We start from the raw sequence: 27,391 nt of genomic DNA, 5'->3' as shown, positions 1-27,391 counted from the left end.
ATATATATATACGCGGCTGACACAGCGAGGCCCTTCACTCAGGCAAATCCTTGCACACATTCTCTAAGATGTTCACCTTGATAATGGTCCTCATTCTTCTGCAGCATCTTCTCCCGGTGTATAATTTTGAAAATGAATTCTGTCTACAGAGAAAGAGCACCAGTGTGTACAAGGATGGAGATGTGGCGATTGGAGGACTTTTCTCCCTTTTTCTGTATTTGTACTATACAGATATCGTTTCACTAAAACCTCTGGAGGAGTCCATTATGGCGCTGTAAGTGTCTTTTTTCATGCACTTATTTTCTCTTTGGTTGTCAGGAAGGGTAATGCCTAAACCTCTGTGGGTGATTGTATCCACATCATTCTCTACCCTGTCCTTGTTACTCAGAGATGAAAAGTGTGGTCCAGGAATTATTTTAAATTTCTCTAGACTCTTTTCCACCTATTGAACCCGGGAAGATGAATTCCTATTTTCTCCGCCTCCTGTGCTCGGGGTGGGAAGCGGAGAGAAATGTCACCTGCTCCCACCCAGCTGCCACTGCACAGCACACTGACTGATATTCTCTGGGTTCAGAGTCCCAGGCGTTGTGCTGAGTTCAGGGACAAATATTATGCACTTTACACAATACCGGGCTTTCATACTTTCTTTATTTCTGCATAAAATATCTTGTCCCCTGCTGCTCATAAGCCTCCTGCCAGGGGAGACTTGTGCTGCAGATGCTCAGTGACTCTCCACTAATGTGCATGTGGTGACTCCACGCAGTGTGTCCTCCACGACTCCTGGACCTGCAAGCCAGGGCGTGACTGAGGGAGACTTCACATGTGAGATTTTCACCTCCAGACCGACCCTTCTTCACATGGTCCCCTGGAGGGTACTATCACATCATCTCTGCAGCCAAATGCATAATTCATGAACAGATTTTGCACAGTGTCAGAGGACTCTGTCAGGTGCTTTGTGCCCCTGTGTGGAGCTGGAGTGTGACTGACACAGTGCCTGAGTGAGTTTAGGCAGATGCTGAAGCCACAAGCGCTGCTCTTACTGGGAGCAGGGATGGTGGGGTGAAAATTTTTGGCCGCTTCCTTCTGCGATGGTGTTTGGATCGTTCTCATATTTATCATGACATCCATATGCCTGCTTATCCTTTTATTCCTGGCTGCTTTCCCCTACAATGGCATGGTTTTTGAAACAGGGTCCTTTTATGTTGCCTAAGCTATCGGTAATATCCTGAGTTTAAGCATGCCCTATACCCAGGCCTAGAGAACAGCTGCAGTACAGGTATGCGATATTATACATGGAGAGTGTGCTTTTCTTTACAGAATTGTCCAAACTATGCTACCTATTGTTCTTATTTTTTTGTTTAAAACTTCTTTAATTTGCCTCAATAAGATTTATCAGTTCAGTTTTTCACATGTTCTAGTTTATTTTCATGGAAGTCTGCTCATTTTTAGTTAAATTTATTCCCAGGAATTTTATTTTATTTTTTTCCCTCATTGAGTTTATTGGTACTTTTTAGGTATACAGTACAGTTACATTCATCATTGGGATCTTGTACCTTTACATGACAGGTCTTGGTTCTCATTTTTTCCCTTTATTCCTGCCCTCCCTTCACCCCCCCTTCCCTATTTACAAAAACTTTGTTTCCATTTTTTCCTTTTCTCATATTTTTTCTTGTCCCTTATTTCCTTTCCTCTACCCTTCCCACATCCCCTACACTTTTAGCCATTTTCTTCCTATTTCACGTTGTCAATTATACCATTCTGATCTTACTTACACTTTTAGTTTTTCACACCAGAGAAATTATTCAGGATTTTATATTTTTGATGTTATGTATCTTTGCACATAGAATTTGTATAATTTATATGTAAGTCTAAAGTTTTAAAGTTTTATTTTAAAAAATGTTACTGATACAAAGGTACATTTAACAAAAAGATTGTTAATCTAGACCTGATAGACTTTCATAACTGACATGTACATTTTTTAATTTTTACTTACTTTGGATTTTCTATTCACACAAAACTTTTTGTGTGAAGAATAGTTTTATTTATTTATTAGTCCAGTGGCTTATTTTTTCATTTTGCTGCACTGTGTAATATTAAATAAAGTGTATGACTACTGATGTTTTGACTAGCAAACTGAACATAGTAAATTGTATTGAAAAGCTTTTTTCTAGGAATTTGAGATGGGTGTAATATTAAAACAATTACTACCATAATTCATTATATTAGGATAATTAAAAAATCATATATGAACTAAACTGAAAAGGTATTGGATGGATCAATTAAAACCCCTTACACAACTAAAACGAAGAAGGATTTTCTTAACTTAGTAAAAGGCATATGTAAAAACAAACAAAACAACAAAAATCATGTTGTCCTTATTGATGTTTTTATTTCATGAGCTCTAATTCTGGTAGTTTTTGTGGAGTGTGTTTTTCAATGACAGAACGGCTGGAATGTGAGGGTATGGATCAGGAGAGTCTAGTGCCAAGTTCTTGGAAAGTTTTTAAAAATAATCACTGCATTTGTTGAGAATAGCAAGAAAGATATTATTTAATCAGGACACAATGACAGGTGCAAGGACACTTCAGTGTGGTTTTGCACTGGGGAGGAGGATCTGCAGTAGGTTCTGAATGCTGCACACATTCCAAGGTAATTTTATAGCCGAAGAGGAGGATGGAGGTGCCTGGGTGTACACGACTGAGAGACAGCTCAAGGACAGGGAAGGATCCCAGAAACCAACCTGAACATTCCAGCTTTGGTTCAGCCCAGTGAGATCAGGCATTATCTGAGGATAGCAGAGGATGATTAACTGATCAGATACAAGTGCCGTCAAATTTCAAGAATAGTTCAAGGATGCTAGACAGAGACAGTGCTCCTTTCTCAAGGAAGAGAGAAGCAGCCACTTTGTCACTGTTGTCCTGTTCTCCACTCAGAGCTCAAGGAATCAGTCTGCTGTTCACCCCATTTCCCTCCCACACACTCTAAACCCAGTCAATGACTGAAAAGAACATCCTTGAAATTCCAGCAGCATTTTCTATCCAGTGTGACTTTCCCACTGGGAGCAAGCACGGAGGGAAACATGAGAAAATTATTTCTACTATAATCGAAAGGAAAAGAAAAATAGATTTTTGAAAAAAGTACATATATATTTTCTCTGTATTGGAAAAAAAAGTTTGATATTTTACAGGAGCAGATGCCCCATGTATTCAGAAATGCCATGGCTATAATAATCAAAATAGTCATAATAGTATCTATCTTAGTCATTTCTGCACCCATATATAGGAACTGCATTCCAAGTTGGATGCACTGTCTCTATGCTGTTGCAGACCATTTTTCTTACACAAACATATGATATGTACATCAGTAGATCCATGAAAATTTTTCTGCCTCCGTGATATATCCTGCAAGGCTGGCAAATTTCAGCTCTTATTGCAGACTAGAACTTCCTAAATTTCTAACTGGTTTCCTATCTCCTGTCTCCATAATAAGGAAGGTAATAGATAGATTCAATCAAAGTTTGATAGATATCAGATTGCATTGTACAAATACACAGTTGTACGGTCTCTGATGAAAGCAAAAAAATTGGGAGGATGAAATTGGCTGGGCTCAAAGCCATCTATATTTTAAAATATCTTTATTTTTAATGTCAAACAACCATCTAGAAACATAATAATGGACACTTCAGCCGGTCATGTGGAGCAATATTATTTTCTTAATCTTTATCTCAAGCCAGAGCCTAAATTCATGTTTGCAAACAATGTGATGTTGCTATAAATGCATTATTTTTAATAAGTTAGGTTAATTATATTTGTACATTACCTAAAGAACATTTTATTGGATGGCTTGTTCTTCATTTATATATCTTACTATCAGCCATTACACTATTTTGCATATTTAATAAAGGATAAGTTGTTTAACCATGTACTATATATTTAAAGTGACTAACTGGGCTCACTATGAATATTTTGAATAGATCATTTTTAAACTGAAATACACAGGAAATTATAGGCAGCAAAAAATTCACTTACATTTTGCCTTTTTCATTTCTCTTTATCATAAATTCCACAGTATAATTTTATAAATATGTATATATTAATTAAAAATTATTAGTGTCCCTTCAATTCGTTTTATAAGAGAGCATTATGTTTTTCACAATTCTCTTTCCATATAAACAAAGTGATTTAATATTGATCTGTGATTTGTAATATGAACTCTGTGGTATAAATAGTATACATGAATATATATATATATATATATGTGTGTGTGTAAATTTACAAATTATATATAGCTCATTTATCTTTTTTCCTATTTTGTTTCATTAGTGAATCTCTATTTTTCTGTGGCATTTTTAATCCATTTAAAACATTACAGTAAATGTGTTGTTGTGTTGTTGATTTTTTTCTAAATTATCTTTTTTTTTTTTTTTTTTTTTTTTTTTTTTTTTTATCAGGACCTTGTGCTTATGAGGCAGGCTCGGTGCCACTGAGATAAATCCCTGGCCCTGAATTACTTCTAAAGATACTACATGTAAAGTCTTTACTTTTTTCATAAAAAGAAAACTCTTTTCTTTCTATTGTTGATTAGAGTCGTGCCAATATCAAACAAACTTTTGAATGAGTGTTAACGTGTGTAAAATATTCTCCTTGATGCTTTTATGTGCTTACTACGGCGTTATGTTTTTGCTAAATGTTCTATCATAAATTTTAAAATTTATTTAATTGGTACATTTTAGATATAAATAATGATAACAATATTTATCACAGGGCGGGGGTGAAGGGAGGGCAGGGATAAGGGGAAAAAATGAGAACCGGTACCGGTCACGTAAAGGTACAAGATCCCAATGGTGAGTGTAACTGCACTGTAGACCTAAAATGGACCAATAAACTCAATGAGAAAAAAAAAATTATCATAGGGAATTTGAATCTATACATGATGTATTGTGATTGTTCTTTTTCTGCTCCCTTCCCTCCCCTCAACCTCCTTTTCCTTTCTCATTCACGAACCTTTTTTCCCTTTCTTTCCTTTCTTGTTTCTTTTCCCTCCCTTCCTTTATCCTCCCCTCACTAGCTTCCCGTTTTCCATTTGAATATTTTATTCCCACTTCGTCAAGTCTTTAAACTGTTGATATATATTTTTTCACCAAATTTTGTTTTGTTTTGCTTTGCTTTGCTTTGTTTTGTATTTTTGGTACCAGGGATTGAACTTGGGTCCTTACTCTTGCAAGGAAAGTGTTTTTTTTTTTTTTCTCATTGAGTTTATTGGTGTATTTAGGGATACAGTACAGTTACATTCATCATTGGGATCTTGTACCTCTACATGACAGGTCTTGGTTCTCATTTTTTCCCCTTGTCCCTGCCTTCCCTTCACCCACTCCTCCCTTCCCTATTTATAAATACTTTATTTCCACTTTTTTCATTTTCTCATTTTTTTCCTTTTCCCTTATTACCTTTCCCCTACCCTTCCCATTTCCCCTAGACTATATTAGAAATTTTGACAATGTATTTTGAAAATGTATATTAGAAATTTTGAAAATGTATTTACATTTTAGTTGGCTCACACGCTTTCTGTTGAGAGTCTTGGTTTATCACATTTTTTCATGGCTTTGTAAGCTGAACCATTTCACCCTTTATTAAATATGAATGTGTGCTTGTCCAGCCAATTCCTTTTTTCCTTGCTGTTTTAATGTGTATCTGTTTTACGACTTAGAAACTCCTGAATGACACCAAGTCATTCTGATGATAGCGCAGAACTATTACCCTGTTGTCTATTTCATTCAAAATGCTCTTGCTACTTAGCTTCTTAGGAATACTTATCCAAAAGATGTACTACCAAGAAAACAGAAAAAATATCCAAACCACTGAGGGTTAAAGATTTTAGCACCAGCTCCGGAGAGACACCAGTCAGCCATATGTTTAGTCCAAAGGTCTACGTGACCGAGCCTCTCAGAAAGGGCCACAGCCACCACTGTCACACCAGCAAAACCCTCTGGACGTGGACCTTGCTAACCTTTCCCGGCGTGCTGTGCTTCATGCGTGACATCACACACTGCTGCTGGAGGACGTTAGCCTTGTCCGTGACTCCACTGGAGAACATCACTGCAAGCTCATGCTTTGAGTTCCCTTGGACCCATCCGTGCGGCCCTTAATCTGCTTAAGTTTTCCGTAGCCAGAAAAAATGAATGTAATAATATACACTTGAATATAATACAAAAGAAGCTTCACCCCACAATAGGCAAAGGAGATCATACCCCATCCGTTGGAAGGCTCATGCTAGTTTTCTTCGCACAGGCTCTACAGGAAGCGGTTGCAGGCAGTTTTCTGTGGAAAGACGGAGAACTTGTACACCTGCCCTCCAACCGCTCTCAGCGTGACTCACTGAGATTTTAAGTGAGATGCAAGTTTTGAATTAAGAGGGTTTCTGTTTTTGTTTTATATTTAGTTTCTTCTCCAATTATCAAATGCTAATTGTATGATTTTTCTGGGATGCGATGCTACGTGGGATATGTATGTATATTACCCAAAAGTTGAACCAAGCAGGGTGAAATACACAACACTTCCTGTCCTGCTGCACAGGGATGAATGTGGACAGAGATTTTGTTTCAGTTACATTCAAATACTAACATTACTATCAAGTATCTCTCATCAGTTGCCTGGTAGTATCAAATGCTCTCTACATTTGAATAAGCACGCTGTTTTTCTCCTTGCAGAAACGTGAGGATATTTTTAGAAACTATTAATTTTTGTAATGGCTCATTTAGGATAACTATTTGCTAAAAAATTTGACAATTGACAGGAAGCGTACGCAAGTTTTATGGAAAATACCCTTTAATTGTGTTTCTTGTATTCACTTTTTAATTAAGAAATTACTAGAAAAGTACATATTTTTCCTTCAGTAGTGGGAATTGAAAACCAAGCCTTCATGCAGAGCTAGATCGATAGCTTGTTTTAAATTTTTTTTTTTTATGTTGAGACAGACCCTCACCGTGTGTTAAACGGTCCCAGCTGGACTTGAACTTGCAGCCCTCCTGCTCCAGCCCTCAATCCTGAGCGATGGTTACAGGTGTGCCCCATGTCCAGTTTCCATGCAGACATTTGAGGAGTGCCTCATCGATAAATACATTCAGACTCAGTAAACATTAGACTTTCTGTTCCAACTCTGTTGAAGCCCAATAGAACATTTATATAATTTCAGCTTTGTTTTTTGAACTTCAGTCAGTTGAATTTTCCATTTTTTTATTGAGATGCTGGATTGCAACAGCTTTACCTCCTCTCTCTCTCTCTCTCTCTCTCTCTCTCTCTCTCTTGCCTATTCTCTGTCTTTTATTTCACATTAAATTTAGAGAAGTTTTTACATAAGAGAAACCATGTGATTTTTTTTTTCATTAAGTTGATTCGTACATTCAAACAATACAGTTGCATTCATCATTGGGATCTTGTACCTTTACAGGACAGGTCTTGGTTCTCGGTCTTTCCCCATACCTCTGTCCTCCCTTCACCCCCTTCACCCTTCCCTATTTACAAAGACTTTGTTTCCATTTTTTCACATTTGTCTTTTCCCTTATTTCCTTTCCCCTCCCCTTCCCACTTCCCCCTTAGCCATTTTCACACTCCCAATTATACCATTTGAACCTTATTTACACTTTCAATATTTCACACCAGAGAAATTATTCGGTAATTACTCAAGTGTGTCCTATTTATTTCACTTAAATATAACCTCAATGTGCATCTAATTAGCTATGTATGTTTCTAGTTTATCATTCTTTATGGCTGAGTAGTATTCCATTTCATAGAAAAAACACATCTTCTTTATCCAGTCTCCAACTGATGGGCAATTGAGTTGTTTCCAAGTTTTACCTATTATGAACTGGGCTGCTATAAGCATGGGTGCACATATATCACTGTGGTATGATTCTTTTAGTTCTTTTGCAAAGATACCCAGCAGAGAGATGGCTGGGTCAAATGAAACCTCTAATCCTAGTTCTCTGAGGTATCTCCATATTGATTTCCACAGTAGAAGGTGATTTTTAAGCTCATGCATCTGATTTACTTTACTTAATATGTGGTCTAATGGCACATCCATTTTCCTCCAAGACTCAAATTTATCCTTCGTTTCAGCAGAGTAAGACTCCACTGTATATGAACACCACATTTTCTTTAGCTATTCTTCTGTTGATGGGCCTACATGCTGTTTCCAAACTTTAGCGATTATGAATCATGTGACTATAAACATGGATATAAGATGTCTTTACCTCTTCTTGGAAGATACTGAGAAAGAGAGTAGCTCAGTCCAATGAAATTTCTACTTTAATTATTTGAGAAATCTCCATGCGGATTTCCATAGTGTTTGTACCAGTATCACTCCTTTCAACAATGAAGAAGTGTTCGTTTTTCCCTACAGGCTTGCCACAATGTGTACTGTTTGCTCCCTTGATAGTGGCCATTTTTCCTGGAATATAATGGAAGCTCCGTGCTGTTCTCAGCTGCATTTCTCAAGTGGCCAGTGATGGTAATCATTTTTTCGTGTATTACTGGCTGTTTCTTCACCTGGAAAGCTCTGTTCATCACAGATGCCCCTTTTGATCGAGTCTTTTAAATTTGGGAGTTTATTTTGAAGTTCTTTACCTATTCTCTATATTAACCCATTCAAGAGTAGCTGGCAAAAATTTTCGTCCTTCTGTAGCTTCTCTCTTCACTTTGTTGATGGTTTATGTTACAGTGCAGGGAATTTTTTTTTTTTGTACCAAGGATCAAACTTGGGACCTTATGCTTGAGGCAGGTGTTGGCACCACTGAGCTAAATTTAATGTGATCCCATTTGTTGCTTCTTAGTAATATTTCTTGTGTAAGTGGAGTTTTGGTCAGGAAGACGTTGACCACACCTATGTCTTCAAATGTTTTATCTTTTTTGTCTTTCAGGAAATTGTTTCATTCTTTTTCTCTCATTGAGTCTATTGGTACATTTTAGTATACAGTACAGTTACATTCATCACTGGGCTCTTGTACCTTTACACAACAGCTCTTGGTTCTCATTTTTTCCCTCATCCCTGCCCTCCCTTCACCCCCTCCTCCCTTCCCTATTTACAAATACTTTATTTCCATTTTTCCTTGACTCGTATTTTTTCTTTCCCCTATTTCCCTTCCCACTTCCCCTACACCTTTAGCCCTTTTCTTCCTCTTTCACATTTGTAATGTTGAGATATTTGATCCGTTTCTTTATAGTTTAGCACATGGTGAGAGATAGGGGTGTAGATGCAACCATTAGCATGTGTGTAGTCACGTTTCCCAGCACAGGTTATGAAAGAGAGTGTCTTTCATCCAGTGAAGGGATTTACTCTCTGTGAAAAATGGCACAGCTGAGCGTGTCTGGAGCTCTTACTGCACCCTAATCATCTACAAATACATTTAATGTGTCAGAGATGTTTCATTTAACATTATTTTCATTCTTTGTTGGTATTTCCACTTTCATGGGTGTCATTGCTACAATATGAACTTTTTAATTATGAGTGGTTTAACTATGAAATCCAAGACTGCAGGGGAACCCGTTACTCCACAAATGGAATTAATCCCGGTTCCTTAATCCTAGGATATTACCTGAATTCTGCCTGCTATATAAAAATATATTCCAACTGAGCTTTTAAAACAGTGATTCTCGATATTTAACTGTTGGGGCTCAGAAAATGAAAAGGCATCTGAGTTTCAGCTTATCGGTGACCTTCAGGACAATGCATACTCAGAGCAGGACAAGGAAGCAGTTGTCTTTAAGTCTTGTGAGGCCCTGATCTTAGTCATGAGAAATCCACATCAAGTACTCATCTGACCCCAATTACTGCCCAAAAGACAAAGCCACAAATACCATCTCATTTATGCCTCAGTTTGTATAAAATCAATGTGGGGGAGGAACATGAGCATTCAGCTCACAAAGGCTATTGTACGGGATGATAGTATAACCATAGATTGTCTTTTCCATAAAGACCTGTGTGCTCTCTTTGCAGGCATATGCCCAACAGCTACCAGAATATGCTGGCCTTCGTATTTGCCATAGAAGAGATCAACAAGAGTCCTCATCTTCTACCCAACGTATCTCTGGGATATGAGATCCATAATTTCCTTTACAGTCACTGGAGGATGCTGGAGAATTCCCTCCTGTTGCTCACAGGACAGAAGGAGATCCCTAATTACTCCTGTGGGAGAGAGAGCAAGTCTGTAGCGGTGCTATCAGGAACATCGTGGGCAATGTCTGCTCAAACTGGAACCCTGATGGAGCTCTACAAGTTTCCACAGGTGAGCATGGATGAGTGAGACAGGGTAAAAACGAATCCATGTCTTTGTTGGTGACATTATTAGGTGCCCGAACAGGGGAAGAAAGATCCCAGTTACAGCACGTCTTTACAAGTGTGTAATTTCAATGTGTAAGTGCACAGAGATGTGGTGGTTTGCTCAAACTTTCCTTGTCTATAGCATAAAAATAGGGGAAGAAGAAAACCTAAAGGATCCCTCCAAAAACTGTGTGTGATCAGTTGTTTGCTGAGAAGCTATTGGGAAGTGAGATAATTAGAAAGACTAGCTGAATAGAGATCTCTTACCCCTTTCGGCTATTAGCGAGTATTCTCCAGGCTCGAGGTTGTGCCTGGTGTCAACATTGTTCCTTATGGTCCTTGCAATTTTCTTTCCTTCTAGGTAACGTTCGGTTCTTTTGATCCCATATTAAGAAACAGTGGACAGTTTCCTTCCCTCTATCAGGTGGCCCCTAAGGATACATCCCTGGCCCTTGCTGTGGTTTCCTTGGTGCTTCATTTCAAATGGACCTGGGTGGGACTGGTCATTATGGAAGGCCAGAAAGGTCTCCAGTTTCTCTCGGATGTGACAGGAGAGATGGACAGGAATAAAATCTGTGCAGCCTTCGTGAAAATGGTCTCAACCTCTCTTGTGTCCTATGTGACCCTTTCAAAGGAACATAATATCCTAGCTAAGGAGGCATCGCAGGTAAAGGTGATCATCACTTACTATGACACTGATACTATAAACGATGTAAACTACAACATAGAGCAATACTTACTAACGGGCAATGTCTGGGTCACAAACTCGCAATGGCACGCTGACATGACTGGGAGAACTTTCATACTTAGCTCATTCCATGGGACCCTCATTTTTTCCAACCACCGTGGGAAAATCGCTGGTTTCAAAACTTTCGTCCAAGAAGCCAGTCCCTTCAAATACCCAGAAGACTTTTACCTCACCATGTTTTGGTTCGAGAATTTCCGCTGCTCGTTCTCCGAGTCCGACTGCTCGCTGAAAGACTGTACACCCAATGCCTCTCTGGCGTGGCTGCCTGTGAACCGTTTTGACCCAGCCATGACCGAGTGGAGTCACAATGTGTACAATGCTGTGTACGCTGTGGCCCATGCCTTCCATGAGATGCTTCTTCAGCAAGCACAGAGGCCACCAGTGGGAAACAAAGAAGTGATGGAATTTGCCCCGTGGCAGGTAAATCATCTGTTTGTATTGGCGTGAAATGTCATGAAAGTACCTTTCTTATCACACGTATGCTTTATCAGAGACGTTTAGAGCACTGTATCCAAAAGTACAAGTGACTACAACCAGCTTATCATTAAGGAGGTAAATCTTGAGCTGGGTAGAAATGGTCACTTAGCAAGAGGGCCCTGGCATCCCAAAAATAATATGTGACAAGGGCTTTGCTTTTGTGGGAAGGATGTCAGTGCCCACCTAGATAACATATTTATTATAAAATCTCGAAATTTTCCATTAACTTCTTAAAGGGCAACATAAGACCTTGTAATTATTGAATGTAAATGGTAGTAAACTTTATGTTACGTATATTATCTCCTCACTTCATGCTTCAAAATCTACTGCTCGCAACAACTTCGCTTGGCAAGTATATGCTGAGGGAACATGGCGAGACAAAATCGATAAAACCTCCAATACTAATTTTTTCTAATACTCACGAAAACTTTATTTAAATCAACTTGAGTAAAAGTTTTTCTCCCAAGACTGGTTGACCTTTCTAGGAAAAGTACAGTCATTTGACTTCCAAAAGATTTCATTTATTCTGCTTTATTAAATACGAGTGCGAAATTTGCATTATGAAATAAACATGGAAGATCATTGAAAGCATTCCCTAATTCCTTTTGGTTTCTGGATCATGAAGCCCTGTTCACCACGGGATGATGTGTCTCTTTTAGCTCCACACCTTCCTGAAGAGGCTCCAGTTTGACAGTCCTGCTGGAGACCAAGTGACGTTGGATGACACCAGGAAACTGGATGTAGAGTACGACATTCTCAACTTTTGGAATTTTCCAGAGGGCCTTAGGCTTAAGGTCAAATTGGGAACATTTACCCCACATGGTCCCCTGGGCCAGCAGTTGTTTTTGTCTGATGACATGATCGAGTGGGTCACAGGAATTACACAAGTATGTTGGACAAAATCATGATGCGCTTCCAAAATGTTGCAGATTTTGTACCCCAAATTTTGTTCATAAAGTGGAAACTATGGCAATTAAATATCTCAATTTTATCAATTTTTCTCACATATTAGTTTTCCAATGAAGTGGTATGGAACATATTTGTTTAACTATAGTTTGTAAATATATATTTTTATATTGCTAAATATTATGTGTACACATGTATACATATAATACTATTTCTGTACATCTATGAATTGTTTCTCTCTCAAGCTCTGAAGGAGGGGTAAAATTCTAACGAGTCACCCACATGTGATCTTTCCTCAGACTCCCCGCTCTGTCTGCAGTGAGAGTTGTCATCCTGGATTCAGGAAATCCCCTCAGGAGGGAAGACCTGCCTGTTGTTTTGATTGCACCCGTTGCCCAGAGAACGAGATCACCAACGACACTGGTAGGAGAGTGTGTGTGAGGGATGCAGTCTCCATGTTCATTTTGTATTTACCCATCCATCCAGCAAATGGAAAACATCTTCCAGAGTACAGTGATGCCAAAGGTCTTTCTTCTGTCAGGCGCAAATTTATTCCTTCCACTCAGTACTATTATCCTCTAAAGACACATTCTCGGTCCCTCTTACTATACATGCCCCTAGATTCATTTTTATTTGCTATGTTTTAATTTTCTTTCTTTCTTTCTTTCTTTCTTTCTTTCTTTCTTTCTTTCTTTCTTTCTTTCTTTCTTTCTTTCTTTCTTTCTTTCTTTATTATTTATTTATTTATTTTTTGGTACCAGGGATTGAACTCAGGTCTTTGCGCTTGCAAGGCAGGCCACCAAACTGCTGAATTAAATCCCCAGCCTTGTTATGTTTTAGTTTTGACAATGGTGAAGATGGAACCAAGAGCTTCCCTCACCCTGAGCTTTATGTCCATCTTTTTTCGTTTTATTTTGAGAAAAATCTTGCTAATATTCACCAGCCATCTCGGGTTACTGAGTCGTTGGGAGCATAGATATACAAAACACTCCCCAGCTATTCTGATTTGTTTTTCTACACCCACTGAAAGCATTTTGTGTGGGGGTTTTTTGTTTTGTTTTGTACCGGCGAGCAAACTCAAGACCTTGCACTTGTGAGGCAGGTGGCAGCACCACTGAGCTAAATCCCAGGCTCCAGTGTTCTTTTCTCTTAAGAATGCTTTTCTCCCACCCTATCTTCTCTGAGTTCCATCTTAACCATGAAGCTTAACATAGCGCATTCTAAAACAACAGCTGTTCACAAGATGTGAAACCTCATTTTGATTGCCCTGGAGATGAAGCTCCAGCGTATTTTTCAGGACCTAGCACTCATTTTACAGAAAGCTGGTGCTCAGAGAGCTTGTGTGTGCCTTCAGACAGAGATATGTATTTGGTTTACAACATTCCTAAAGCACAGTATGATATCAGTTATTAGGATGGTATCCCAGCCATCCTAGAAGTCACATATAGGTACATATCACACATCATGAATCGTAGTTCGTGCCACAGAGCTGTAGGATGATATGCATTCAGTCTAAGGGATTTAATGAGTGATGGTATCCATATTTTGGGTAGGGGAAGTGGGAAGGGTAGGGGAAAGGAAAGGAGGGAAAAGAAAAAATATGAGAAAAGGAAGAAATGGAAAACAAGTCTTTGTAAATAGGAAGGGGTGGAGGAGTTGAAGGGAGGGCAGGAGAATGTGGAAAAAAAAGAACCAAGATACATCATATATAGGTACAAGTTACCAACGATAAATGTCAAGGTATTGTATACCTAAAATGTACCAATAAAAGCATGTAAGGGAAAAAAAGAAAAGTTGCAGAATTCCAATATTGAAGGATTTTACCTACCTTGAATATGGCTTTGGAAACACTTCAATGGATGATAAATCCTGACCTGGTAGAATCACCTTTCTACTGGGTATTTTCTAATTTGCTTTTGTGGCTAATATGTATTTTGATTCTGCAAACTGCTTGCTTATAGTATGATTTTAAATTTGCTTTGAAGTATATCTTGACTGGTGATGTATCGTATAGTTAATTTGAGTATGTTTTCTTTACAGAATTAAAAGACGTGGTACTTTTATGTAATTTTTTATGTGTACATACAGAGAATCATGTACCCAGCAATATCAATTTATTATGCTTCTTGTTTAGGAATAGCAATTCTCAACAATTTTTTTCTTATACAATCCTTGAAATGCAAATTAATGAGCATCTATACTTAAATACATGACATAAAATTTTGTGAGTTGGAAGCTAAAGCTATTCTTAGTGACAAGTGCATATTTTATCTTATATACACGTAGGTGCTACTATGCATATTTAATTAATGAAAAGCTGAATTTCAGCATTTGAAATATTTTTACAAACTAGGTAAAGAAGGGTAAGCTGAACCAAAAAATGCAAGATAGGAAACAATATAGCAGGAATGCTGAAGAAATTAAAACCCAAGTAAATAAATAAATAGAACCAAAGTTGATTCAGGTTTTAAAAAATGCCAACAATCAACACACTTGATGAATATCAGAAAGATAAATATTAAAAATACCATAACTGAAGCATGTGCCATTTCTATATAGTCAAGCAGGAAATTTCTCTTAGTTTATTGTTAAAAATCAATCTATTTGAAAAGTTCCTTGCAACTCACAAACTTCAGGAAATGTTAGCAAAAGGGTTGTAAGAAAAAATAAAATACATTGACAAAATGCTATCTACTAATAAATATGAGTCCTTAGTTTAATATTTCCCCCAAATTTTTATGTGGATTAAGAGTTAAAAAAAAAGGTCATGTCTGCCATATGGATAGTTGTATCATCCACAGTATATACATGAAGGCATTAGCATCCTGCTGAGATACCTGCACACCTGTGTTCATCACGTGCAATGTATAATAGCCCAGATAATGAGTCAGCCCAGGTGGTCATTGACAGGTGAATACATAAAGAAATCCAGTATATATGCACATTGAAGTATTCATTCATAAGGAAAGATGCAATCAGGACATTTTCAAGAAAATAAATAAACTGCAGATCCTCGTGTTCAGTGAAATAAGGGAGACTCGTGAAGGCAAGTATTACACGTTCTCCTTGATATGCGAAATCAAAATGAATGGCATGAAAGAGGAAGGAAGGCTCTTAGAGAAGAGAAAGGAACACCCGTGAGGAGACGGATGGGAAGATAAGGCAGAGGTAATATATTATGTAGGTGGAGAAAAATACCACGCTGAAGCTCAGTATTTTCACAAAATTAATAGGCACTAATAAAATGCAATAAAAATAAATGCTATGAGGATTCAAAAGCGAAAAGAGGTACCGCTGGTGAAATAGTGACACATTCAACAGCATGCTAATGTCGATTTAACTGAACTCCTTCAGAGAAAATGAAAGTGGGACAATATGTTATGAGGAGAGCTGCAGAAAAGGCAGTATTTGTGCACGATTGAGCGATACTCTTCCATAAGGAAGGAAAAACGTGGGTCCTTTGTAGAAAAAGGGATCCCGATGGAGATCATAACATTGGGTGAAGTCTGACACATCAGCGTAAATATCGCATAGTTTCTCTTCTGTGAAAGACTAAACGAGTGAAAAAATAAAAATTAAAGACAATGAAGAGGAAAACAGAGAGAAATGGAGTAATAGTAATGCAGCATGGACAATGTATCAAAAAGTATTCCTTGATCTAATACAGTTGTCTTATATATTTTATATTTCTTGGTCTATGAATCTGTTACTGATCTGTGTGGATGATGATTAACCATATAAGGATTCATAAGATAAATAAAGAAATCGAATGCTGGCAAAATAAAAAGGGAATGAAGAGGAGGGAAGAAAGAATTAAAATGTGCTCTGGACATGAAGCCATTCCCTAAAGTGACTGTACCATTATAGACTGCAAATGTGTACAAATTAGTACTTTGAAAAGAAAATATCTATATCATGGTCCCTTCAGCTGACGATATTACTAGATGCTCCACTTTCCTTGGCGACTTAACTGGTGTGTTCCATTCTAAATTGAGACTTGTATTCTAAGAAAGAAATCCATGAGCAACTTCAGCCTATGAAATATAATTTAGTGCCCTACTTAGTGAAAAGAGAAATACTATCCGTGAGTGAAGAAAAAATACAGTAACATTGAAATCCTTTCCTTGATGTACAAATAAACAAAAACGACCTTCAATAAATTGAGAATAGGAAGAAACTGCTTACATGTCGTAAATGACACTAATACAGCCCTAAAGTAGACCACGCATTTTGTGGTTAAATTTGGAAAACAAACATCAGAGGGGAATTTTTCTTGAGGCGCCCTTCTCCCAGACATTGTGCTCCGTGTCCGTGCAGACACAGCACGCTCACAGACACGTGTGAAAGAGATCGTGTATGAGGAAGAAGAACAGATCTGAGATAATCTAGCTATGATGTTAGTGTATAAAACCCATGTAAATTAAAAATAGAATTTAGTGGAGCCAGGCGTGGTGGTGCACGCCTGTCATCCCAGCACTCGGGAGGCTGAGGCAGGAGGATCGCTGTGAGTTCGAGACCAGCCTGGGCTATTAAGTGAGTTCCAGGTCAGCCTCAACTACATAGTGAGACCCTGTCTCAAAAAACAAAACAAACAAACAAAAATAGAATTTAGTGATGATGGAACATGAATAAAGGTAAAAAAGAACCTATTCCTACAGCTCAGTCATTAACTAGTCACAGACGATATCGTACAGATTAACACTTAATTGATCTTAAACTATCAACTCTACAGACATAAAACTAATAAGGGTTCCGAAAGATGCCACGAATTTTTAACAGTAAAATTGAAGTAATTGGATGGTGAAAGCACTTTGCTGGATGGAAATGGCCACCAACGGGAAAATGTTAGCATTTTACAATAGGGTCCACGGTTTGCCTCCATGGTCACACAAATCCCAATACATTTTTTTCATGAAAGCCACAACCTTTCGTGGGTGGGAGAACATATCCAAATGGACAGTATCTAGAGTCATCATATCTTAGAACTTAGTAAATTGTTTGGGTTTCTCAAATGGCTGCTCATTGAATGAATCTATAAAGTATGACTCGCGGAGGTCTGATAAAGGCTGGCAAATATTCAGTTGTTTTGTGAAGGAAATAAGGGAAAAGAGAAAATATGAGAAAATGAAAAAATGGAAACAAAGTCTTTGTAAATAGGGCACGTTGGAGCGGGTGAAGGGAGGGCAGGAGTATGGGGAAAAAATGAGAACCAAGACCTGTCATGTAAAGGTACAAGATCCGAATGAAAAATGTAACTGTACTGTATCCCTAAAACATACCAATAAACTCAAGGAGAAAAAAAATAAAGTTAAAGTAAAATAAAAACCAAAACAAAATAAATAGAAGTTAACTAAAATTAAAAAGAGAAAATAGAAAACTATAAAGAAAAGGGCAGTATGAATTGGCACATGTCAGAAATATAATATTCTTTTTCTTAATGTCTAGAAAATCAGATGGTGTAGACCTTGAATCCCAGCAGTCTGGGAGGCTGAGGCAGAAGGGTTAAAATTTTGAATGCAGGCTGGGAAATGTGATTTAAGAAGATTGTATTTAGATTTTTTTAATTTAAAGTAAATACTCAGTAAAAAAACAAAAATGGTCCTGAATTCAATTATCAGGCCTAAATAGGGAGAAAAAAAAATTTAGTGAAAAACAAAGATGAAACAGAAACAAAAACCAAAAAAAGCAAAAACAGCAGTTTGGCTCGGGAAGTCCTATGAACATCTGTGAGTGGGTAAGTGAATGAGGAAGAAATAATAAACTTGAACTGATGACAATTTGATTTTCTCAGTAGATATGGAGCGGTGTGTGAAGTGTCCTGATGATCAGTATGCCACAGTTCTGCAAAACCACTGCCTCCAAAAATCCGTCACTTTTCTGGATTATGGAGACCCCATGGGGAAGATGCTGGCCGGCTCGGCCCTGAGTCTCACCGTCCTCACAGCTGCTGTTCTTGGGCTCTTCGTGAGGCACCGGGACACTGCCATTGTCAAGGCCAACAACAGGGCTCTCAGCTACACCCTGCTCATCTCCCTCACCTTCTGTTTCCTCTGCTCCTTGCTCTTCATCGGCCGGCCCAACGCAGCCACCTGCATCCTCAGGCAGACCACATTTGGAGTTGTGTTCACTGTGGCTGTTTCCACCGTCCTGGCCAAAACGATCACCGTGGTGCTGGCCTTTAAGGTCACCGCTCCAGGCAGGAGGATGAGGCAGTGGCTGGTGTCAGGGGCACCTAACTCCATCATCCCCATCTGCTCCCTGATCCAACTCATTCTCTGTGGAATCTGGATAGGCACAAATCCACCCTTTATCGACACAGATGCACACTCGGAACATGGCCACATCATCATCATGTGCAACAAGGGCTCCCTCGCTGCCTTCTACTGTGTCCTGGGATACCTGGGCTCCCTGGCCCTGCTGAGCTTCACCGTGGCTTTCCTGGCCAGGAACCTGCCCGACACCTTCAATGAAGCCAAGTTCCTGACCTTCAGCATGCTGGTGTTCTGCAGTGTGTGGGTCACCTTCCTCCCCGTGTACCACAGCACCAAGGGGAAGGTCATGGTGGCCGTGGAGGTCTTCTCCATCTTGGCCTCCAGTGCGGGGCTGCTGGGCTGCATCTTCGCTCCTAAATGCTACACTATTTTGTTAAGGCCAGAGAAAAATTCTGTGCATTCATTCAGACATAAAACACATCTGAAGAGTAAGCATACAGAAAGAATATCTTAAAAACAGAGTCAGAGGCAGCTCTTCACAATTTATGTGGTCAGATATCAGATTACATCATGGGATTTATTTGAATGATCGACTGACTTGTGTTTCTAATAGTCTTGAAACCAATCACACCTGTAACTATCACTCTTTTCATCTGAATTATATTCTGGAATTTTTGTGACTCCCTTTAAATCTGGAATTTATTTTAATATTTGTGCTTAAAATTGACTATTACTCTTCCTATTTCACATTGTCAATTATCTGATTAGGATCTTATGTACTATTATAGTTTGTTCACACCAGAGAAACTATTTGGTATTTACACATTATGTGACTTATTTATTTCACTAGGAGTATGTCCTCATATGTATCCAAGGGCTTAAGGTGTAGGGAAAGTGGGAAGGGTAGGAGAAAGGTAATAAGGGAAAGAAAAAAAATAGGAGAAAATGAAAAAATGGAAATAAAATGTTTGTAAATGGGGAGGCGAGGAGGGGGTGAAGGGAAGGCAGGGACAAGAGGAAAAAATGAGAACCAAGACCTGTCATGTAAAGGTACAAGATCCCAATGATGAATGTAACTGTACTGTATACCTAAAATGTACCAATAAACTCAATGAGAAAAAAAATTGACTGTTACTCAACTTCTCTTCAGTTTCTCAAAACGTTTGAATAATATGACAACTTTTGGCTTTAAATAACTATATGTCTTATTTCTTTTAACCATTTCATTAGTTTTTTTCAAGGACATATTCATTTAATATACTAATTATACCAATATTTGATAACTGGTTGCATATTTCTTCTCTTACACTTGCCTTCCACTTTCCCAGAGAATATTTTTAAAGAAGTCTCTCCGCTATGGCCATTAGAATTCTAGTTTTTTTCTGGTCATGTGCTACACCAAGTATCTGTGAACTAAAAATGGTAATAAAGTGAATTCATATGGTAACGAAAGGTATGACTAATGTGCTACAGTGAGATTGTCTGTCGATGTTAAATTTTCTGAATTTTTGTTTAATCATGCTTTATTGATATGTGAGTCATAGCTACATGTCCTGTGGATATCTAAATAATGTATATGAAATAAATTTCTGTCATATTCATCCCTAGATTTTTTAACGATTTGTTGTTACTGTAAAAAACTGTTTTGTCACATTCATGCACTTTATTTGTTGTTTTTGTTATCTGTTCAGCTTTGAAGAACCCTCCACAAGCCCTGGCTTATTCACCTGCTGATATAAATTCACCCTTATCCAGAAACATATCTCTTTTTCTCCTTCTCATCTCTATTTTCTCTGTCACAACTTAAACCCAGTGACTACTTCATCCAGTACAATATTTAATTGAGCTTCTCACCTTAATTGGTCTAAGGAAAAAAACAGTGTCAAAGATCAGCCACACCTCTGTTCAGCACTTATCTAATAGGTCTGTATGTGGATTTCTGCCCAGGCCACTGAAGCATCTACTTAAGATCATACGGCACATGTGGGAGGAATCAGCATCCATGAGGCAAGTCTAGCTCTAAATTACCTTCGACAGAGAAGTCGCAATAAACCCAGTACTGTATCCTGGAGCTCGCTAACCCACTCACCTGTTGAGGCAACTGCAGGTGACTGGAATTTTCCAGTGATGTGGTAGCTGCATTGGTGCATTTTCTAGAGACTGGAGTGTAAGTTCCCCTGGCCTGCTAGTCACTGACCTGCCCTGTCATCATAACACAATGCCATCTGTAAAGACACTATTTTCAAATGTGGTCACGTACACAAGTACCTGGATTAGCATAACATCTAAGGAGACAGTTCAATTCTAACAATATACCAGCCCCAGTCAGAGATGATGGCTTCAGTAAGGCAGGTCATAATTTATGTGATGGTGGCAGCTGTGCTCATTGTGTGTGTGTGTGTGTGTGTGTGTGTGTGTCTTTGATTGTGATTGTGTGTGCCCACAGAGTAAAGGCAACTTGTAGAGTCCAGATTGACAGTCACATGAGTCCTTCAACTAAAAATCTTAATTACATATTATATTCCAATCAACAATGCATTTCAATCAATAGTTTTTTTACTATTTCTTTTTTTAATTTTTGAGTTTATTGGTACATTTTAGGTAAACAGTACAGTTACATTCATCATTGGGATCTTGTACCTTTACATGACAAGTCTTGATTCTCATTTTTTCCCTTTGTCCCTGCCCTCCCTTCACCCCCCCTCCCCTCCCCATTTACAGACACTTTATTTCCATTTTTTCATTTTCTCATATTTTTTTCTTTTCCCTTATTACCTTTCCCCTACCCTTCCCACGTTTCCTACACCTTTATCCCTTTTCTTCCCATTTCACAATGTCAGTTATCTCATTAGGATCTTATGTACTATTACAGTTTATTCACACCAGAGAAACTATTCGGTATTTACACATGTGTGACATTTATTTCACTTAGGAGTATATCCTCAATATTATCCATTTTCCTATGAATGAATCTAATTTCTCTTTATGGCTGAGTAGTATTCCATTTTATAGAAAAACCACATCTTCTTTGTCCAATTTCCAACTTATGGGCAAATGGGCCCTTTCCAAGTTTTAGCTATTACAAAATGTGCTGCTATAAACATGGATGTGCATATATCACTCTGGTATGATTCTTTTAATTCTTTTGGAAAGATACCCAGAAGAGGGATGGCTGGGTCAAATTCAATCAATAGATTTGACGTTATTAATCTTGATATATAATTTTACAATTATCAAGATATTATCCTCCTTATACAAAATGTTTGAAACTCGTATAGTTTTACATATTCCACGCCTTTATTTGAATTATTAGAGGCCAATCAGACTTTCCCCCATCACCATACAGGGTAGCAGACCTGGGACCAGAGAGAGATGAGAAACAGACGAATTTGAGGCAAAGAACTTGAACTGCTGGTATTCACAGATAACATCAGTACAAACTACAAAACAGGACCGTATTTTTAGCTTTCAGAACAACCACTCAAGTAACCAGTTCCAGATATTGAGCGAACACACGAAGCACTCAGTATACTCTTTACTAGCAACTTGATCAAGTCAAACAACTGCCGAATGCCTCATACGTAAGGCGCACGGGCAGAAGGTCAATCAAACACCCTTCCTGGCACAGCCGGGAAGGTCCCAGGGGGACGACACTAAGCGAAGGATTGTGAGCAGAGATTCGGATCACAGGTTCTAATTTGCGACTGCAAAGCAAAGGCTGGAAAGCAGTGCGCTTGCGCAGTGCCGCCGCGCCAACAAAAGCAAGCCCTCCCTCTCCCGGCGGACGGCACATTCCAAGTGCGCAGGCGCAGTGGTGAGGGGCGTGGCGACGTGGCCTGCGCCACTCCGAGGTGACGCTAAGCAGCAACGCGATTTCAATTCAGCCTGCGGTCACCAAGTTCTCTCTGCAGCCTGGTCCCGGCGCAGCAGTCCTTCCCTGGGGGGAACGAGGTGAGCGGAGCGCGTCACCGTAGGGGAGCTGAGGGCCGAGAGGACGGGGTAGAGGAAAGTCAGACCCCGGGGCAGGTGAAACTGAGGGGCTGCGTGAGGGCGGGCGTTTATGGAAGCGAGGGGAGGGGCCTTTTGATGGATGGGCGATAGGCCAATGGGGGGAAGGGGCTGGCCAGGGAGGCGGTTCCTTCGGAGAACTGGCGCGGTATTTAGGATTGGGCGACAGCTCGCAGGTGTTGGGCTTTAAATTGGGGAATCTGGGCCCAGCGCTTTCACCAGGTGTTTAGTGATCGCCACGCTGGAGCATGCGGGCGTGTGCCTCGGCCCTGGTGAAGAGTTCCGCCGAGAACTTGGGCGGGAGGTCCTGTTGTGCCCCACGGAGACCTCTGAAGAGGCCTGAGATGACAGATGATGTCCCTCGGTGATGAGTGCATCTGTTGCTGTCGGATTTCATCTCCCCTATTCTTTAACCATGATTGATCTGTGCTGCTTCTGGAATAATGAGATCCGTAGTTACCTTCACGGGGAAGGGCAATGATGATTACTTCTGTTCTGTATTGTCCCGTGCTGTGACTCTGAAGTTGGATAACTTAGTCTTTCCTTTTCCCTCCTTATGGTGGAGAGGAAGAGTCAGGAAATTAGAAGTGTAGGGGCGTGGGGAGTGATGGAGACAGTTCAGCTCCCGGGCTCAGCCACCTCCTGCATGAACGTGAGCAAATCGCTCTTCTGAGTCTCAGCTTCTTCACCTGTAAAGAGCTGATGGAAAGACAAACCACACAAGCTTGTTGCCATTATGGACTGACGCTGGGACTAGGTATTCAAGTCGTGGCACCGCTCTGCCCTCACCTGTGAAGAACAGAAACCTCTGGCTACAGCTCCATGCCTGGCTGGCTACTTATTCATGAGAATCTTATTTAATGCCTTACGTAGTGTGCTAGTTCTGAGACCTGTGCAGAAAAGAGAGAGACAAGAGAAGATTCCTCCCTTAATGTAGCTTATATTCCCCCAGTGGGGAAGGACAGTGAATAAAATAGGTTCAGACGGTGCTGAGAGCTGTGAAGAAATTAAGTACAGCTTGAGGTGATAAAGGTGAGACCTGAGGCAGGATGCGTGTGCAGACGGTGTGTGTGTGTGTGTGTGTGTGTGCACACGCGGGTGGTGTGTATCGGGCACTATCAAGTGGCCAGACCGGGGTGGAAGGTGAGCTGAGGTCTGAATACTGGGTCATCGTTTCGCAGGCAGGGGAACCAGCGGTTGCAGGGCCCAGGCTGGTTAGGTCAGGCTCAGTGCCTGGTCAGAGGGTGTGTAGGCTGATCAGCGAGCTTCCTTTATAGAGAGGCAGTGCTCATCAGTTTTTGTCTCGGGATCGAGTACTAAGAAACATGAACATAACTTTTATTTGGCAGAGGTGATTGAAGAGGCCATGTACGGGCTAAAGATCCGGGTAATCAGAACATAGGAGTGGGGTGAGGAAGTCAGGCCGGGGCTCTGTCTCCAGTCTGACTGGACAGCACCAGGATCGTCCATGGTATTTTCTTACTGGTGAGGTTCCTGGCGCTGTGTTGAAGACGGAGCTGGCAGCCTTCTCACCTGCAAGAAGCCCCATCCTGCTAATGACATGTGTTCCTGATTTTCCCATAGTGTGGGTTAATTTTTCACCGTGTGTCATTTCAGTAAATAACTTTCACTCCCACAAGATCTCTTCCAGTGACATAATACTGATGAAAGTGGAACCTTATCGACCTGGTTTGAAGGGCTGATTTTCCTCCTCTTAGTTGTGACTTTGAGCAGTTATTTACTTTCTTCCCTCTCCTCCCTCCCCAGTGCTGCAGAGTTTACCCAAGGCTTCCCCCACCCCAAAGCTTCTTGTAACTGAGTGCTCTACCATGGAGCCGCTGTCCTAGTGAGCAATTATTTAATTTCTTTTTTAAGATTAGTTTTATTGGTACATTTTAGATATACATAGTGATAGCATTCATTGCGTCTTATCTGTACCCGTACAAGAGATACCGTGCTGCTTTTTTCCTTTCCTTTCCCTCTCTTCACTCCTCTTCCCCTCCTTTTTTTAATAAAAGATTTGTTTCCGTTTTTTCCTTCTATTCCTTCTTTTTCCTTTTCTGTTCCTTCCTTTGTCCCTCCCCTTCTCTGGTTCCCTTCTCATTTGAACATTTTCTTCCTATTTCACAATATCTATCGTACATTTTGGTCCTTATTTATACTTTCAGTTTGTAACCCAGAGAAAACATGCAATATTTGAACTTGTGTATCAGTTTTATTTCACCTAAGGGTATGGTCTCAGGGTGCATCCATTTACCTAGAAATGTCTCCCGTTTATCCTTTATGGCAGAGGAGTTCTCTATGGTCTAAAAAAGTTACATCTTCTTTATCCACGCATCAGTTGGTGGGCATTTAGGCTGTTTGCAAGATTTAGGTATTACAGACTGTTCTACAAACATTGGTGTGCATAGGTCACTGTGGTAGGACGCTTTTAATTCTTTCGAGAAGATACCAAGAAGGGGAGTAGTTGTGTTTTAGTATTTTGAGGAATCTCCACACGGATTTCCACAGTGGTTGCACCAGTCTACAGTCCTGCCAACAGTGGAGAAGGTTCATTTTTCCTTACAGCCCCTCCAGCATTAGTTATTGCTTGATTTTTTTTGTTGTTTGTTTTTTGAGATAGGTCTCACTATGTAGTTGAGACTGACCTGGAACTCACTATGTAGCCCAGGCTGGTCTCGAACTCACAGGGATCCTCCTGCTTCAGCCTGTAATCCCAGCACTCGGGATCAAGCCCGGCTTGATTTCTTGATACTAGCTATTCTTTCTAGAGTGAGATAGATTCTCAGTGTTATTTTAATTTGCATCTCTCTAATAGCAGTGATGTTGAATATTTTTTCATATATTTATGGCCATTTCTGCTTCATCTAAGAAGTGTCTATTTCAGATGCCCACTTTAGGATTGAGTCTTTAAATTTGGAGGGTGATTGTTTTTGAGTTCTTTATATATTTTAGATATTAGTTCTTTGTCTGAGGAACAGCTGGCAAAATGTTTTCCCATTCTGTGGGTTGTCTCTTTTAGTGATTTTTTTTTTGCTGTGCAAAAGCTTTTTAATAAGATGAGATCCTCGTTTGTTGATTTTTTTTTTTTTTGGTGATATTTTATTCCTCTTCAATAAGGGTTTTGTTCATGAAGTGTTTTCTCTACACCTATGTCTTTAACTGTTCTACCTAATCTTGCTTCCAGCAGATTGAGTGTTTCTGTTTTAATATTTAGAGCTTTGATTCATTTTGATTTTAGTTTTGTACAGGATGAGAGATAAAGGTCTAGTTTTAGTCCTGGGACATGTGGAAAGCCAGTTTTCCCAGCACCTTGTATTGAAGAGGCTGTCTTTCTTTCAGTTAAGATTTTTGCCCCTTTGTTAAAGATAAGGTGGCTGAGTATATTTGGAGTTGTTTCTGCATGTTGTAGTCTCTTCCCCTGATTCTCTTCCCCCACCCCTAAATCATGCTTTTTTACTTTGTTTGTTTGTTTGTTTTTATCAGAGCTCTGTAGTATAATTTCAAGTCAGGGACTGTGATGCCTCTGTCATTGCCTTTTTTGCTCAGGATTGCTTTCACTATTCTAGGTCTCTTCTGGCTCCAGATGAATTTTAGGGTTATTTTCTCATTCTGTGAGGTATGCTATGGGTGTTTTGATTGGGATTGCATTAAATCTGTAAAAGTTTTGGGAGTATGGCCATTTTCACTGTGTTGGTTCTTCCTACCAAGAGCAAGGGACATCTTTCCATTTTCTGATATCCCCTTTATCAGACATATTAATAGAATGGGTTTTGGACTTTTAAATATTTGTACTGAGAAGAATTAGACCCATCAAATATCTTAGAGAAATGACTTCCAAAAAGCAAGATGTAAGAAGCAAGGTGGAAGAGCCAACCCCCGAAATGGCAGTTAAAGGAGGAGAGGATATGCAAGGCTGTCTCAGAGAAAATTAATTTCAGAACAGGACAAAAAAAACGGAAATGAAGATGATTTTAGCTCTTGGCTGGCCAGGGAGGATAAACGCTGTGTCTGTGAAGTGGGCCTGTGCATGTCACGCGTGCCTTCCGAACAAGCCTTGCTGGTGACTGCTGGTGCCGGGATATCGTAGGCTTCCCCACGAGAGAAGGGGAGGCATCTTGGGCCTGCGAGGGCCTGCGAGGGCCCGCTGGAAGAATGCTGCCAAGTACTCCCCGGCGCCAGCCTGCCGGTCCTACCACACCCACCCTACCAGAGAGGTTTTCGAAAGGTATCCAGGCAGCAGTGAGCTGGTGGGCAGACAGGGTTGGGGGCTTTCTTGGGCTCCTCCTGCTGTAGCCACTCCTGATGCAGGCTCTGGAGGAGACGCACGGCTCTGCTGTGTGTGCGGCACCCTGGGAGAACATGGTCTCTGCTTGCTGTGAGGTGTGCAGCCCTAGGGCACGTCTGAGCCCGGTGCGGGGACCACTGGGTCCCTTTTCACTGCTCGTCAGATAGTGCGTTTCTTCATGTTTCCCCTAGAACCATGGCTGATAAAACCCAGGAAGCTGGTGGCATCCATTTCCCGTTTCCCTTCCCGCCCTACTCCATCCAGAAGGACTTCATGGCGGAGCTGTACCGGGTGTTGGAGGCTGGCAAGATCGGGATATTCGAGAGCCCCACCGGGACGGTGAGTCCTTCTGACAGGGACAGTGGCCGAGAACTTGGAGGCGTCTTTCTGGCTCCCGCTCTTCGCCCCGCAGAGATTTTCACAGTGGGAAGTTGGGGG

At 40.1% G+C, this 27,391-nt stretch overlaps 2 protein-coding genes across 3 annotated transcripts in view; both read left to right on the top strand.

Annotated features, from left to right (window-relative positions):
• The first annotated feature begins 160 nt into the window (after positions 1-160).
• Positions 161-19,335, top strand: LOC104876919 (vomeronasal type-2 receptor 116). Of its 2 annotated transcripts, none has more exons than XM_033759824.1 (6): positions 161-274; positions 9,991-10,279; positions 10,676-11,482; positions 12,199-12,426; positions 12,745-12,868; positions 18,237-19,335. In XM_033759824.1, the coding sequence occupies exons 1-6, from the start codon at positions 267-269 to the stop codon at positions 19,169-19,171; spliced, it is 2,391 nt and encodes a 796-aa protein (XP_033615715.1). In that variant the 5' UTR covers positions 161-266; the 3' UTR covers positions 19,172-19,335. The 2 variants fall into 2 exon arrangements, with proteins under 2 accessions (XP_033615715.1, XP_033615716.1); XM_033759825.1 differs by lacking the exon at positions 161-274 and adding an exon at positions 8,431-8,505.
• Positions 19,336-22,464: 3,129 nt separating this feature from the next.
• The window catches only part of Ddx11 (DEAD/H-box helicase 11), a 21,429-nt gene continuing 16,502 nt past the window's right edge, over positions 22,465-27,391 (top strand). The window contains exons 1-2 of the mRNA XM_033759436.1: positions 22,465-22,608; positions 27,145-27,292. Of these exons, the coding sequence (XP_033615327.1) occupies positions 27,149-27,292 (144 nt within the window). The 5' untranslated portion in view covers positions 22,465-22,608; positions 27,145-27,148. The remainder of the gene's footprint in view (positions 22,609-27,144; positions 27,293-27,391) is intronic.

The sequence above is a fragment of the Fukomys damarensis genome, unplaced genomic scaffold (assembly GCF_012274545.1).
Source record: "Fukomys damarensis isolate Sample0158 unplaced genomic scaffold, DMR_v1.0_HiC HiC_scaffold_37, whole genome shotgun sequence".
Classification (NCBI taxonomy): domain Eukaryota; kingdom Metazoa; phylum Chordata; class Mammalia; order Rodentia; family Bathyergidae; genus Fukomys; species Fukomys damarensis.
This window is presented reverse-complemented; position numbering and strand designations above follow the sequence as displayed.